We start from the raw sequence: 12,405 nt of genomic DNA on the forward strand, positions 1-12,405 counted from the left end.
CAGTTAGAGATGTAGTTGAGGTACTATCTTGGTCTCTCCTCTTCACTATCAAGTATGTTAGTTCCTGAATAAAGTTTTATCTACACTTTAATCAGGTTGTGCACCTTTTCTGTGTTAATTACTCTGCCAAGAGGGACTAATTAAGGGTTGAAGGAATAAACAAAAATGAGAAATGTCTAAACAACAAACAGAGATATTGTGAACACATCCACAGTACAACCAGGGTTACTGACACCTCTTACACTACCATATTACTTAGCACATTGTTTTCGGGAATACAACCACACTGTTAAAGGATACTTTAATACTAAGCTATATGAAACAATGGCCTAGCACAATGTAACTAGACTCCTATGGAGTTATCACATAAAAACAATCACATTAGTGGTGCCCAATACATTAAAAAAATGTGAATCTTTTAGAGACTATCAGTCTCAACTTTTTAAATTCATCTATTATCTAACCATCACAAGAAGTAACTCTTTGGTTTGTCTTGTATGTACTGCAAATCAATTTAATTGGATGACTGAATTCTAAAACTTGAAATCAGAGAGGAAAAACTATCTCTATTACTGTCACCAAACATTCATTACACAGGATCTATGACTTTTCACATTATGATATAACGTCAGTGCTTTTGCCTGAGTTACTCTTAATTTCCACAATAGAAGGCAGGGCCAGGTAATCGCTTGGTCTTCAGAGACTATATTTCTTACTACTCTTATTTCTGTACTAGAAATCTTCCTGTCAGAAACTAGTAAATGGAACAATGGAAACATTATAATTAGTTTGACAATGTTCCTGGACAAATGGTTGCAGCTGTTTTCTCAAAATTCCAAGAAACACTTCTCAACTGGAAACCTTCAGGGCACTATCCATTGACTGCTCCTCAGAAAACCAGTTGAGCTAGTTCAGAGTGCTTGCATACTAAAAGCTAAGTGGATGGGCAAAATGATCCAAAGGGAAATAACTGAGAGAGTGCCTTCTTCCATCTCTTCCTACCCTCTCACTAAGATCCACAAAAAAAAATTTTGTTAGTGGTTCCATCACAACCTTAGTATGTTGGCCATAACAGAGTAGGCTTTTACTATTATGCCCTCCCTGGACTATGGGGACTAGTTGCTGCTGAATCTGAGTGTTGTAGCAGATTATTTTAAAATCAGTATTTTTAGTATTTTAATATTTGTAATTTACTTTGAGATGCCCTGCTGAAAAGCAAATCATACATTTCATATGCCATTTAATGGCATTTTAATACCCTGAAACAATAATATAATTTTAAAAACCTTTGTTATTGTATAAAGTAGTCCTTTGAGGAAAAGCATGATGCTTATTGAAAACTTATTGATAAGAAACAAATTTTACTAAGCGTCTTATGACACGCATAAATGCATTTTGACAAAAATGCCAATACTGATGCTCCATCTTGACATTAAAACCGTTTACAACAGCCTCTGTAAAGCATTATAAACATGATATTTTAGTATGATTAGGTACATTTGGACAGCCCCAGGCTAGCCTGATCTTGTCAGAAGCTAAGCAGGGTCGGCTCTGGTTAGAATTTAGATGGGAGACCTCCAAGGAACACCAGGGGTTTTACGCGGAGGCAAGCAATGGCAAACCACCTGCAATTGTTTCTTGCCTTGAAAACCCTATGGGGTCGCTATAAGTCAGCTGTGACTTGACAGCATACAAACACAGGTACATTAGCTCAGATACTCAGGCACATTAGCTAATATGCCAAATGAAGCTAGTTTTCCTCCTGAGTGAATGGTTCATATGTAAAATGTTTGTTTTGTACTCAAACGTTCAGTTCAGTTCTTTGTTTCCAGAGATGTTAAACTATTACTGCAGACATCACCGCCAACAGCAAAAACACTAACGTTTAAAGGAGTATCAGTGGTTTCTAGTATCTATATTCCTTTGCAACAAAGGTCCAAACACTGAAGCAATGTCATACCTGCTTTTATGCACCCATACTTCCTTCTCATTATTGAAATCATGAAAGAGTAACAATGAATTAAAAAGTATATGGGATCCTAAATTACAGAGGCTGGGCTGGCCACAGAAAGTAAGATAAAAACATGTGTGATTACACTTCTTATGAAATAGCTCTCTAGGGTTCAAAGCATGCGTACTCGTGGATCTTACCTCAGCACTGTCCTGACAATAGAGGCAAAACAAACCACCACCTGGGGCACACAAGTTAAAATGCTTACTGGCTAGCTGTTGCCAGGCATTTCTTTCTTCTCATCCCCCCACTCCACCCCATTGCAAGTTAACACAATGTAAAGGAGCGGGCTGTGTATTTTACCTGTGGTGTAATGTGGGGACTCATTCTAGAAGAACACGTAGGGAGAGAACAGCCAATGCTGCCCTGCTGTGTCTTTCCGAGGTTTTAAAGGATGAACTTTTCCCAATCTTCATGTGCATGCTTCTTCAGGATAAAGTGGGCATACTGATCCACTTTAGCAATGGAAAAGTCAGAACCAGACAATGGCAGCTGATAGTGATTTAATACAGGGTACATCCCATGAATGACCATAGTGATGCAGTGACGGTTTAATTTGGATTAGTTAATCTTATTCTTTATTTATTATAACATTTATATAATTCCTTTTCTCCCAGGCATCCCAGGACCCAAGGCAGGATCATCTGTAAAACAGTATGATCTTGCATACAAAGGTTGTCGAAGGAGACATATATGCTCCAGAATGTATGTGAGCTTTTAAACTCTGTTCTGCAAGCACTGCTTAAGATGTAACAATTACTAGGAATGAAGCCTAATTAAATTCTCATACTAAAAACACTCTGTTTTTGCATGTCTTTTTTCCCTTTTATTTTCTACCATTAACAACATGGGAAGAGGTCAGTTCTGATGGGTCGCATTGTGTGGGGTGAAAGAGATAGATCCCTTCTCTCCCTCATGCCCTTGAGTCAAAGTGGAGCCCAACATAACATAATTATTGCCCTTTAAAAAGTCTGAGGAAGGACCAGTCACAGATCTCGCAGTATAAACTGATTTGGGCTTCACTCTTTGATTTTCAAATTTGTTGAACCAATGCTCTGAATTCTAAATGGTGTAAAATGACACACTGAATTGTGTTAATCTAAAATGTTAGAATGTTTGAATTTATGGCTTTTGAACATCTCATCATAGTTTATGGAGGAGGCCGAGGAATGCTGGCAGAAGGTACTAGTAGGTCTCTACAAAAGACTCCTAGTAAAGGCAAAAACTTACACATTCAGTATATACAAGCATAAACAACTGTGATGTACAATCTTTCTTTGACCAATATGAGATCCAAAAAGGACCAGATGTGTTTCGGCCTGGATAGGCCTTCCTCAGTGGTCAGTATAAAATTATAACTTATCACACATCCTAATATTATAATCATAACATAATGGGCAGTAAGAAATATCTAAAAGCCCTTCTAGAACAGTGAAACTCCCTGTGAATTTCTCTGTGAATATGCTGGGTTCTTAAGGATGTGGACTCATCAAGCAGTGTATTAGGTCAAATGGCCATTAGGTCAAGTGGACTCCAAACCCCACCCTCCCCTGGCTCCACCCCCAAAAATCTCCAGGTATTTCCCTACCCAGAGCTGGCTACCCTAGGCACTTCATCTCTTCTGCTAGGATTGTGCGAGTAACTACATTGTACTTATTTGGCTACATATTTTGAGAAACCTTTTACACACACACATACACCATTCATTATCACAGATGAAGCTATCTACTTGGCATTCACTCTCTTACCGGTACAACTGACGACGACAAAGCTGGAAGAGAAAATTGACAGTCAAGAAGAATTTTCATTTAAATCAAGCTCCATTTAACTTTTCTCTTTCCTTTGGTATTATATAAATGTAAGTGTTAATCTATTTCTATAAAACTATAAGGACTTAAAAAACAAATTGTAATGGCGCTTGATTATGCTTACAGGTTTTATACTCAAAGCTATCAAAATAACATGTTATCACAGCAATAGCTTGGATCCACCAGAGATGGAAGGGATAGTCTAAAGTACCTTCCCCAAAATGCTGCTCTGGGGGAAAGGGGACTTCTAGGAGCAGGAGGGGAGAGGATTGATCTGCAGTGAGGGGGAAGAATCTGTAAAAAAATCTCACCCCCTTTCTGTCCACAAAAATCCTCTTCGTGATCCAAGCCAACGACTTATTACATTGTCTATAATGCTTATAATGCATTGTCTAGGAAGCTCCAATAATATATTTCATTTCTCCATAAATAGTTTAGCTGTAAGATAAATCTCCATGCACTCATCTTTTAAATCCTATGTGCAAGGTGTCCATTTCTTTAACTTCATGTAGACTTTAATGTAATGCCTGTTGCACCTGTTTAGAACTGATATTAATCCAATGTGCATCACTGAAGCTAGTGTGATCACTAGTGTGAAGCATCTATTTGATTAGATGGTAAGCTCCTTGGGAGCAGGGCCTTGATTGGATAGACTGGATGTATACATAGGTAAGGGGTCCCCAATGTGGTGGCCATGGAGACACAGCACCCATCAATACCTTTCCTGGCGCCCACCAAGTATTTTTAGAAAGTGTGTGGGGCCAGGTAAAGCTTTTGCCTAGAAGACTTCTGATTGGCTGTGCAGGTTTTTTAAAAGTTGCTTCAGCAGCAACTGCCATTGTAGCACAAGGATCTTCAACGTGTGACTTGAAGGCAAGCTGTGTTCATGGAAGAGACTGTATTTTTAATGTTCATTTTAATAACCATCCTGTTAAACAGGGCTTCTGCTTGAAATGCTGAGAGCTGTGCAAGACCTTACTCGCTGATATTTTGTGGCTGGCTCCACCTCTTGTGGCGGCCATTTTGTGGCTGACTTCACCTCCTGCAGCAGCCATTTTGCCATTCTGCCCATCATCCTTAATCAGAATTCCAAAAGTGCCCACAAGCTCATAAAGGCTGGGGACCCTGATAAAAATGTATTTTTTTTAATTTAATAGCAAACATGCATCTATTAATGAGAATCATGCTGAACTTGAGTTCAGGAAATATTCTCAAATGTTTTCCAGGCTACATAGGGTTAATGTTACTTACATTGCCCAGTTTTAACAGAAGAGAGTTTTTGCAATGTAAAGAACATGTCTGCAACATGAAGTCATGTTTCCAGCAAATATAATTTTTAAAAATGGCATTTAACTAAAACCTCTCCTTTACTGCAGTTTTTACTCATATACAAAAAGCAATTAAGTAAATTGTTAAAGATGACTAAATGAAGCACTGTACTCATACATCATTGTCAACAGAAATCACTATGAGGAGTGGGATCACCACAGAACACTCAGATGTGTTTTAAAGAAAAGAAAGAAAACGAGGTTCTAGGCGGATGGACAAGAGACAAAGTAGATGAAGATGCCCTTCCATTACCTTCTTCATCTTAACCCCCCACATCAGCCCTTCCATTACCTTCTTCATCTTAACCCCCCACATCAGCTGTGGGTTTTAAATCCTCAACTCCCAAATACAGTGAACTTTACAGAAACCCAGCTAGGTTTCCAGCAAATATAACTGGCACCTACCTCGACATGGATCTGCTTAAGTCCTTCCAAGATTTTCTCATTCAGAAAGGATGTAACCGACCTGCGAAGTTAAACAGGGTTTAAAGTCTTTAATATTCAGATTCTAATTTAAGCAATTACTGAAGCTCTCCATTACTTTACCATTTACTTCTTAATTATGCACAGGCATCTCGAAGGGACCCTTAATCACATGCGCGTGCAATTAAGACCAACATGTGTATCAGGACATAGTTTTGGCAACCAAGATCATCACATGCACAATCAGTTTTCATGGTAATAGACGTCTTTGTTCTGAAGACCTTTTTTTTTTCTTTTGAAAAATGGGTTTGAAACCTACTGCAGAGAATAGATTAAAGGGATGAAACAGTTAACACAGAAAACAAATATTTCTGTCAGCAATGAGGAAGTCCTCTAGGTCAGTACTTCGCAACCTTTTTGGTATGATGACCCACAAATCCAAATTTACTTTGTACAGTGACCCATCCAGGGTTGGCCCAAGGTTCTTTGGTGCCGTAGGCAAACTATGATCTTGGAACCCATCTAGTCCAGCATTCCATTTCCTATAGTGCCCAACCAGGTATTTTTGAGAAACCAACAAATATCACACAAAGGGTGCACTATGAGCCCCAAGCAAGTGGTAGTTCATCTCCTCCTCCTCCACCAGCTGAGCCAGAGCTGGAGTTTGAAGAGGTACACTTGGGGGCATTGGGTAGAGGATATATGTGAAGATGGCAGATGGTAGTGAAGAGGTTGTCAGCAAGGGGCTCAGTGCTGTACATCTCCCACAGCAGGTAGGGGGCAGTGAGGCACTGCAGGGGATGTGCTGCTGAACAAGAAGCACCAGGACAAAGCCCACACACGCATATGACTTTTTCTATCCTGAAGCAAGCACAACCACGGAGAGTCATTTGGTATTACCTACTTCATATCAGAAGTAACTGAATTCCACACATTTATGGCCATCCCCACAACTCTTTCAACAATCACAGTCTTTTAATTCACTTACCCAATGAGTTTCTCTACTACCTCAAATATACTGTGTATATTTTTAGTGCCATGGCTTTTGCATTATCCTTTCTGAAACTTCTTAATACAGCTTGAAAAGAAAGATGGAAACCACAAATATACAAAATGGTATGATGCTTTTTCTTCTTGTGTACTCGTGATTTCTTTTTGACCACAGCAGCCCCTTAAATAGTTCTCCATAGTTCTGAGAGCTGAAAAGCCAGTAAGGGCAGTAATGAGAGTTTCTCCCTGACTGACCATTTCCCAGTGCATCATGGAGAAGTGTATATACTTCTCCATTCCCCAGTGCATCATGTAAACTGCCCTTAATGGCTTTTCAGCTCTCAGAAAGGCAAGTTATGTGTTGAAGCTCAAGTTTAGGGTTGAAAGCCAATGTAGCAGCATGCATTAATAAGCCAAACATTCCTCGCAAGTTTATATTTATCAAGCGAAGCAGATCAGATATTTTCAACAGGCCCTGAAAATTGAAGAAATATGGCACACTTTCAGTAACCAATTTATGTTCACGTATCAGCTGAATTTGGTATCCATTAGTATGTTTTCTTTGAACATAAACAATGCAAAAATGTTGAGGTCTAATTTAACAAGAACTTGGGAAAACAGGCAAGTTATAACTCAGGGATATATCAAACCAATATTTCTAATACTCCATGTGTGAAGACATGTGCATTTCAAATTAAGATTAAAAAATGAGGCCAGCTATCCAGGTAATTACTGAGATGATACTGAGATGAATTGTATGACTTTGTTAAATATAAATTTTAAAAAGCTCTTTACAACCCTGCATAAATAAAAAAAATTTCAATGAATTAGTTTCCTAAACTTTCCTCATTACAATGCAAACAGATACACAGATTAAACATAAATCATGTTAACATATTTAATTTTGTCTTTTTACCTCTTATCGTCTTCTGCCAGCTTACTTAAGGCATGGGTGATCTCCGCACAAGCGAGAATTGCTCCATGACGAGTGTGTAAATCTGTGCCCACTGCCAAGGGCAGCAGTTTTGGTAAAACTGTAAGCAAATTAAGCAAATAATTTCCAATGAAATCATTAACTGTCCAGCGTAAAGTATGGAAGATGAATCTTTAATATCTTACAAAAAATAACAGTTTCTTCTGACTATTCATATTTGGCTGTCCTGAAATTTATTTTATTGTACACATGCTAGACATTTTGTAGCACTATAATTGCTGCACATACTAAGTAACAGAAAGTAGAAAAGGGTTGAACGCATGAACACATGAAGCTGCCTTATACTGAATCAGACCCTCGGTCCATCAAAGTCAGTATTGTCTATTCAGACCGGCAGTGGCTCTCCAGGGTCCCAGGCAGAGGTCTTTCACACATCCTATAAACCCTGGAATATTGATCAATGAATTACTGACACTTTGTTACTGTGTTGGTTGGACACAGCTACTTGATGCTTTTTTAGCAACACAGCCTGGATTCTAACCACACAAGTTCTAGATCTCTCAAAACATCATGAAGCACTACATTGGCACAAGATTGTTCATACTCACCTTTATATGTCATATATTCAGGGGCCTGAGGTGTGAGATTATGCAGTGCTTTGGCTGAAAACTCCCGAATAACACTGGGGGGGGGACATTAGGGGGGAATTGTCAATGTGGGTTAATAATTACACAATGATTATAGTTCCACTTCCTTGACAATCAAAGCATCTACCCCACGCTCCAATTTTATCCTCACAATAATATCCCTGAGAAAAATGACTAGCTCAAGGTCACCAGTTAATGTCATAAAACAATGGAAATGTGAATCCCTGGTATCCTGAGTTATAATCTCAATCTAATGACAACATCATACTGGCACAAATGAATTCATCTCACTTTTCAAATGAAGGTATAAAGTTATTAATAGGGCCTCATAATTTAAACACCAAAAGGGAGCATGGTTTACGTACTTCTAGCAATTCAAGCCATAAATTGAATATCTGTTTTTCAAGCCATAAATTGAGTATCTGTTTTTCCACTAACACAAACAATTTGAATAAAGCCTCTAGATTTAACTGTGACTTCACTAATTTTAAGTTTTGAGTAACTGAAGTTCTGTTCACTATCTGATTTAGGGATTGACTATAATCTTTGATCAAAGTATTTTCTTCAATATTAACATGATTAAACTTACCCATCCCAGTGGTTGATCTTCATGTTAACCAGGTGATCAATCATTGGCTCTGTATACTCAGGAAAACCAGCAATGTACACGCTGATAGAAAGGGGGAAATCACAAAGAGAATGGACAGTTTCTCCGAATGTTTAACAACTGGTTGACAACTATTCTTAAATCAGAACATTTATCTTTTATTGTGGCATTAATCCCTCCCCGCAAAAAAACCCAATCCAAGGCATCAGAGTCTTAAGGGTGCTTGCAACTGGTGGTCGGGCCACTCTACAACACCCAGGATGTCAAGTCAGAGGCAATTAGCAATTCTGCCCACATTCATATTCGACTTGAAAATACTGCTTGTGCTCTGGACAGGGAATTCCATCACCATCTCTATGCTCTTCTGCTATCCTATGTATGGCACAGCACAGGACAAAGTCCTAAGAAAGAACACCCAGATAACAACATGTGTGTGGAACCTTCAGTACACAGTATAAGTTCACAAAAGGGCTTTTTGCCAAAGGAGAATGGGGGATATTCCACACAATTCAACAGAATCCCCTTACACTTACAGCTGCTTTTCAGGGGGCCACAAAAACTTGCAATGGAAAGGAGGAATGGGGGGGGGGAATCCCTTCCACAAATTCCCTTTGTCTGAGGTTTTTTTTAGTGTATAAGTGTGTATGTCACAATGTGCATGAAGTACGCACTTGTGGATTGTAATCTATTTTTATTAATAATTTGTGGCTAGTATGTTAGAACTGAAAAAGTTAATTGTAGAGATCTTCATACGTGACAATGACAAGCTATGTCGAGATTTTGTGCCAGAGCATGCGTAATAAGGCAGAAGAAGATGTCATAATGTCTGCATGATAAATAGACTATTTTATTAAAAGCTGGTGTAATTAAATTCTTGTTTTAGCTGATCAAATATTAGATATTATTTTAATTATTTATGATTTTTATGTAACTGGTCTTTGACCGTAATAAATAAATGATGATTTCAACACTTGAAATAAATTGATAAATTTACATCTCAGAAGCACTTACAAAAGGAATCAGTGAAGATGTCTTATAAACAGGAATTATGGCTTAAAAACCTAGTGGTTATAGATATTTGACAACTGAAATTCAATGATGGTTAACGTTGACATTAAATTTGCTTTGATTTAAAAATTACATTTATTTTTTATCAGTGGGTTTGATCAATGTTTCTTCATTGTGATCCAATTAGTTCATGGATCTATGAGTCCATTTTAATCAATTTTAACATCTGTGAGCCCATTCTTAGCCATCAAAAACTTTTCACTTATGTTAGCCATCTAAGTCTATAAATACAGAAATACTTCACTTTGATCCATTACATTGTTCTGAAAGTCATTTCTGTAATTGGAATATTACATTATTTAACTGATTCAATTTGTACTACTGTTAAAATATGTCAACAAAAAGGAGCTGAGTAGAGAGAGCTGTCATTATGTTATAGTTTTTTAAAAATGTTCCTTGTTGAATGAACATTTTGTACCCCTGAAGCTATTTCCTGAGCGCTGTTCTCAATGAGTACCTAAAATTCTGCAGTCTCCCTGGATTTGCTGAGACACACAGCTATTCAAGAGAGCCCTTTGTACGTTTTTTAAATTTGTTTTTGATAGCATTCTACTACTTGGTAAAAAGACGGCCATTCGATCATCATATTTAGTATTATGAAAGTGTTAGACAAAAGCAGAAATACAAAGATAAATTAAATTTTAATTGGATGAAAATACAAACCCAAATCCATACATGTACCAGTCAATTTCAATTTTTAAGAAATTATAGAATAATGGTGCACTAACCTGAATAATTCCATCATTTGGGGGGGTGACAAACTACGCTAGTTTTCCAATTTAAATTCCATATACCCTTCCTGCTATGGGGGAAAGCATACTGGTACCACCCAGTTATCCCCATACTTTCTCCCAGGGGGAAAACAGCAGGAGGGATTCGTGATTTCCTACAGGACAGGGCAGAAGGGTTAACCCTCCTCTGCCCCGTGCCTGCTATTCACTTTAACACACACACTTAGAGCCAAACGAGAAGAAGAGTTAGTTTTTATATGCCGATTTTCTCTACCTAGGGGAGGGGCTATGGCTCAGTGAAAGAGCATCTGCTTGGCATGCAGAAGGTCCCAGGTTCAATCCCTGGCATCTCCAGTTAAAGGGACTAGGCAAGGAGGTGATGTGAAAGAACTCAGCCTGAGACCCTGGAGAGCTGCTGCTGGTCTGAGTAGACAATACTGACTTTGATGGACCTTGATGGTCTGATTCAGTATAAGGCAGCTTCATGTGTTCATGTGTACCTTTTTTAAAAAAGGAGAATCAAATCGGCCTACCCACAAAAGACACCCTTCCTCTCCCTACAACAGACACCATGTAAGGTAAGTAAGGCTGAGAGAGCTTTAAGAGAACTGTGACTAGCCCATATAACTACATATTATGACACCATTTTAGCTGTTTATAAAAACTGCCATGAGAGCCTGTGGGAACACCAGATGATTTTGTCCCTCCCCCATGGGGGAAGGCTGTTAATAGCACTTGCAAAGGTGCAGGAGGGGCAAGATTACTTGCTGCCGCCACAGCATGTGCCCCATCAGGACTGGGCCCTCGCAGCAATTTTTAAATGGCTAAATCTTCCTCTAAAAACATGTAGTTTGGCTCACATACACCAGCGCATGTATGCACAAACATGCACACAGGGAGTCCTATCCCAGATCTTCTTCATCACACCTTGTTTGGAAACGGGCAAGTCACTGAAGCAACACAAATGCTACATTACAGGAGACAAAGCCCTCTGAAATCACACCTGTTACAATGGGGGGTGGGTTTCTTTGTTATACAACTTTCCAAGGAAAAGGAAGAACTGCTCTTCAGCACAGGCGGAACGTAACTAATACTCTAGCTATGATCATTACTTACATATAGCATCTTGAGGGATAAGAGTGGGGAGGGAAATCCCAAAACCTCAAGTGGGAAAGAAGTTGCCTTCCTGACCCATCACATTTCCTTGCTTTTGTTCAGCTATGAAATGACGAGTTGAGAAACTTGCTGAGTGTAGGAGGAAGGTGTGTACAAAGAAAAGCAACGAGTACAGGGAGGGTGGAGTACCATGGAGGAGCGTGGGCCGAGCAGCTTATAGATGAAAGGGACAATCAGAAATAATATAATTTAAGAACAAAGTTTAAAAAAACAAAACAAAGAGAAACATGCTCACTTAATAAACATGTTTAAACCCTGGTAGTTTTTCCAAACCTCCAATACATATATACCTAATGGATATCAGGACTTGCATTCTTGTGAGTTCATAATATTTGCTCTTTGACTTTTAAGAACATTTTCAAGAATACATTTGAATTTAGCCCAACTGCAGTTATGGGCCCTGTGGTGGGTTTATGTTCACTAACAGCTATTGCAAAGATTGGATGTCTCACTCTGTTGACTGTACTGATTTATTCTATGTCCCTTGAGTCCCAGAAAGAAAGGCGGACTATAAATAACATTAATTAATTAAACTTCTGATTGACTATTTGCCACAGAAATCCATTCTCTAGTTTTGCTTCTTTAGCATGGATAACACCATTTGTGAGTAAATAAATGGTGAGCCAGTGCGGTGTAGTGGTTAAGAGCAATGGTTTGGAGAAGTGGACTCTGATTTGGAGAG

General features: G+C 38.6%; 1 protein-coding gene across 1 annotated transcript in view; it reads right to left on the reverse strand.

Annotated features, from left to right (window-relative positions):
* Window positions 1–12,405, reverse strand: part of TBCD (tubulin folding cofactor D) — a 186,685-nt gene that overhangs the window by 51,848 nt on the left and 122,432 nt on the right. The window contains exons 19-23 of the mRNA XM_056848257.1: window positions 8,731–8,811; window positions 8,103–8,176; window positions 7,477–7,594; window positions 5,553–5,613; window positions 3,760–3,782 (exon numbers count right to left, since the gene is read on the reverse strand). Of these exons, the coding sequence (XP_056704235.1) occupies window positions 3,760–3,782; window positions 5,553–5,613; window positions 7,477–7,594; window positions 8,103–8,176; window positions 8,731–8,811 (357 nt within the window). The remainder of the gene's footprint in view (window positions 1–3,759; window positions 3,783–5,552; window positions 5,614–7,476; window positions 7,595–8,102; window positions 8,177–8,730; window positions 8,812–12,405) is intronic.

The sequence above is a fragment of the Euleptes europaea genome, chromosome 1 (assembly GCF_029931775.1).
Source record: "Euleptes europaea isolate rEulEur1 chromosome 1, rEulEur1.hap1, whole genome shotgun sequence".
NCBI lineage: Eukaryota > Metazoa > Chordata > Lepidosauria > Squamata > Sphaerodactylidae > Euleptes > Euleptes europaea.